This window comes from Poromitra crassiceps (genome assembly GCF_964638095.1).
Source record: "Poromitra crassiceps genome assembly, chromosome: 28".
NCBI classification, from domain to species: Eukaryota; Metazoa; Chordata; class Actinopteri; order Beryciformes; family Melamphaidae; genus Poromitra; species Poromitra crassiceps.
The window spans coordinates 8,082,871-8,086,546 of NC_139651.1; the positions used below are offsets into that span (position 1 = coordinate 8,082,871).

At 45.0% G+C, this 3,676-nt stretch overlaps 1 protein-coding gene across 1 annotated transcript in view; it reads left to right on the forward strand.

Moving 5' to 3' along the window:
* LOC310799864 (cytochrome P450 2J5-like) overlaps nt 1-3,676 on the forward strand; it is a gene marked incomplete at both ends in the record, with an annotated part of 41,455 nt that extends 37,779 nt beyond the window's left edge. The window contains 5 exons of the mRNA XM_083662465.1: nt 437-613; nt 2,181-2,325; nt 2,476-2,663; nt 3,257-3,398; nt 3,501-3,676. Coding sequence (XP_083518591.1) covers nt 437-613; nt 2,181-2,325; nt 2,476-2,663; nt 3,257-3,398; nt 3,501-3,676 — 828 coding nt within the window. The remainder of the gene's footprint in view (nt 1-436; nt 614-2,180; nt 2,326-2,475; nt 2,664-3,256; nt 3,399-3,500) is intronic.

A 3,676-nucleotide genomic window follows, 5' to 3' on the forward strand; every position in this document is an offset into this window, starting at 1 on the left:
GAGTTTGCATGTTCTACCCCGTGCCCCCTGGGGGTTTCCTTCATATAGGAAGCCCCTCACCAAAACATGCAATATCCTGGTCGCTGAAGTGGTGCCTCCTCTGGTCGTTCGGGACGCCTGTTCGGAGGGAGGGGAACTCGTTGGAATAGCGTGATCCTCCCACGTGCTATGTCCTACCGGTGAAGCTTCCCCTGTCAGGTGAAAAGAAGCGGCTGGCTACTGCCCATGTCTCGGAGGAAGCAAGGAGCCAGTTTCGGCTCTCCCCAGATCGACAGAGGGTGGAGCAGCAACCAGGATAAAATAAATTAAAATGAGCACTAATGGGGGATTAAAATGGGATAAAACAACCGGGGAGGGGGAAATATATACATATATATATATTTAAAAAAAGCAAATGTAAATTAAAACAACCTCACTGACTGTTTTCTTCCAATAGATGTATGAGGCATTCCCTGCAGTGATGAAGCACTTGCCAGGTCCTCACAACCAACTCTTCACTGCCTTTAAGCACCTGGAGGATTTTCTTAAGCAGGAAATCAACAGGCACAAGCAGGAGCTGGACCCCGACAATCCCCGGGACTACGTTGATGCTTTCCTCATGGAGACGGAGAAGGTATGTGACCGACTACACTGCGCACACACATGCTGTAAATCATTGCCCTTTCATTCTCTACTGTATACTAGGGGTGGGGGAAAAAATCGATACACCATGGTATCGCGATATTTTGCCTGACGATATTGTATCGATATTTGGACGCCAAGTATCGATATATAAAAAAAAAAAAAAAAAATTGCAGGCCATGCCATGCCAGGCCAGGCCACTGGGCATCTGCCCAAAGCGCCCGATGTTGCAGTCCGTGCCTGCAGTGGCGTATTGAGTCCAGAGAAGCTTAATAATGTAGCCTACATGTGGGGCAAAAACAAAACAAAACAAAACTAGAACGACCGCAACGCGGACTTATGCCTCCGCCATTAGTTCATTCTTGAGTCCAAGTGGATGTTGGAGCCAAATTGGAAGAAATTGCATCAAGGCGTTTCTGTGCAGAATTGGATATTTGAGCCAAATGTGAAGAAATTTAGTCAAGGTGTTACTGAGATATGGCGTTACCGAGCTTGAAAATGGCATTTGTTAGGTCACTGTGACCTTGACCTTTGACCTTTGATAACCAAAATGGAATCAGTTCATCCTTGAGCCTAAGTGAATGTTTAAGGCGAATCTGATGAAATTCCGTCCAGGCGTTCCTCAGATATCGCGTTAACAAGCTTGAAAATGGCGTTCGAGAGGTCACAGTGACCTTGACCTTTGACCTTTGACCACCAAAATCTAATCAGATCATCCTTGAGCCTAAGTGAATGTTTAAGGTGAATCTGATTAAATTCCGTCCAGGCGTTCCTCAGATATGGCGTTAACAAGCTTGAAAATGGCGTTCGAGAGGTCACAGTGACCTTGACCTTTGACCTTTGACCACCAAAATCTAATCAGATCATCCTTGAGCCTAAGTGAATGTTTAAGGCGAATCTGATTAAATTCCGTCCAGGCGTTCGTCAGATATCGCGTTAACAAGCTTGAAAATGGCGTTCGAGAGGTCACAGTGACCTTGACCTTTGACCTTTGACCACCAAAATCTAATCAGATCATCCTTGAGCCTAAGTGAATGTTTAAGGCGAATCTGATGAAATTCCGTCCAGGCGTTCCTCAGATATCGCGTTAACAAGCTTGAAAATGGCGTTCGAGAGGTCACAGTGACCTTGACCTTTGACCTTTGACCACCAAAATCTAATCAGATCATCCTTGAGCCTAAGTGAATGTTTAAGGCGAATCTGATGAAATTCCGTCAAGGCGTTCCTCAGATATGGCGTTAACAAACATCCGTACGGACGGACATCCGTACGGACATCCATACGGACGTACGGACGGACAACCCGGATCCATAATGCCTTCGGCCTGGCTTCGCCGGCGGAGGCATAAAAACACTGCATGTTTTACTTCCGGTGAGGTCAAGGAAAAGGTAGGAAAAGGAGTTAGACAATATATCGAAATATCGCAATATTCAATATATCGCAATATCGGCAATATCGCAATACTATCGTATCATGACTCAAGTATCGTTTTAGTATCGTATCGTGGGCATCTGGTGATTCCCACCCCTACTGTATACCTTTTCTCCGTTTCTGAGAAGCACAAAGATGAGTCTGATGATCTGGGCTTCAATGAGGCCAACCTGGCTCTGTGCTGTGAAGATCTGTTCCTGGGTGGAACGGAGAGCACCGCCACCACTTTGCAGTGGGCCTTGCTTTTCCTCATCAAGCACTCCGATATCCAGAGTAGGTGAAATCCTACCTAAACCCTGAGAGCTTACTGTGAATTTAATAAACAACAAATATTTGATAGACGAGGGTTCAAATTGCCATCCTGAACCTTCCTCTCCCCCCCCCCCAATCGCTAACAGGTTAAATGTCTATTTCACTAACTAGAGAAGGTCCAGGCAGAGATAGACAGAGCGATTGGACAGACCCGCCAGCCCACTATGGCTGACAGATGCAACATGCCCTACACTGATGCTGTCATCCATGAGATCCAGAGGATGGGAAACGTTATTCCTCTCAGCCCACCCAGGCTGACCACCGGGGACACAACACTGGGGGGGTTCTTCATACCCAAGGTGCGTCTACTCACACTTCAGTCATTCAAGTACAGCAGGCTACTCTAAAGGGGCATGGTTAATAGAGCCCGGCCGATATATCGCTCCACCGATATTATCGGCCGATATTGGCCGATAACCGATATAGGCCGATGTGTTGGCCGATTTGCCGATATTTTTTTATTTTGTATTTTTTACGTTATAGACAGCATGTTGTGTGTATTTGATATTTTTTCTTAACTCAAGTTATCTTTTATATTTGTTCTATTTGTGTTTTTGTATTTCTAGTTATTTATAATTATTAAATTCCCAGTGAAGTTTACTGTTTCATTGCATTGATGTCATTTTGGACAATAAAGTTTATTGAGAAGTCATATCTTTGTCAAGTGTTTGATATGTGAGGGATCATTGCAAAATAATTGTGTAATATAATGTGTATTATATAATATAAGAATATCGGCCGATATATCGATATCGGAATATTTTTACTCTCTGATATCGGTATCGGCATCGGCCTCCAAAATCCAGTATCGGTCGGGCTCTATCATGTTAGTCAGCCAATGATGTTGTTGCAGCATAGCTTGGTGTTGTTCATCTCTGGGTTGTGTGTTCAGGGTACGATCGTGGTGCCCAACCTGACCACTGTGCTGTTTGACAAGGATGAATGGGAGACTCCAGACACCTTCAACCCTGGACACTTCCTGGACGCTGAGGGCAGGTTTGTGAAGAGACAAGCGTTCTTGCCTTTTTCTGCAGGTAAACTAACTTATCCCTCATTTTGTAACCTGTTGCCATAAATCTGGAAGATGTTGTGATCTCTTGAGCTTTTATCCCTACATGTATCCGTGTCTTCTTCAGGGAAACGCGTGTGTCTAGGAGAAGGCTTGGCAAAGATGGAGCTGTTCCTGTTTCTTGTCTGCTTATTGCAGAGATTCTCTTTCTCCACTCCTGATGGAGTCGAGTTGAGTACAGAAGGGATTGTTGGACTTACACGCACACCTTACCCCTTCAAGGTCTATGCCGAGGCTCGCTGA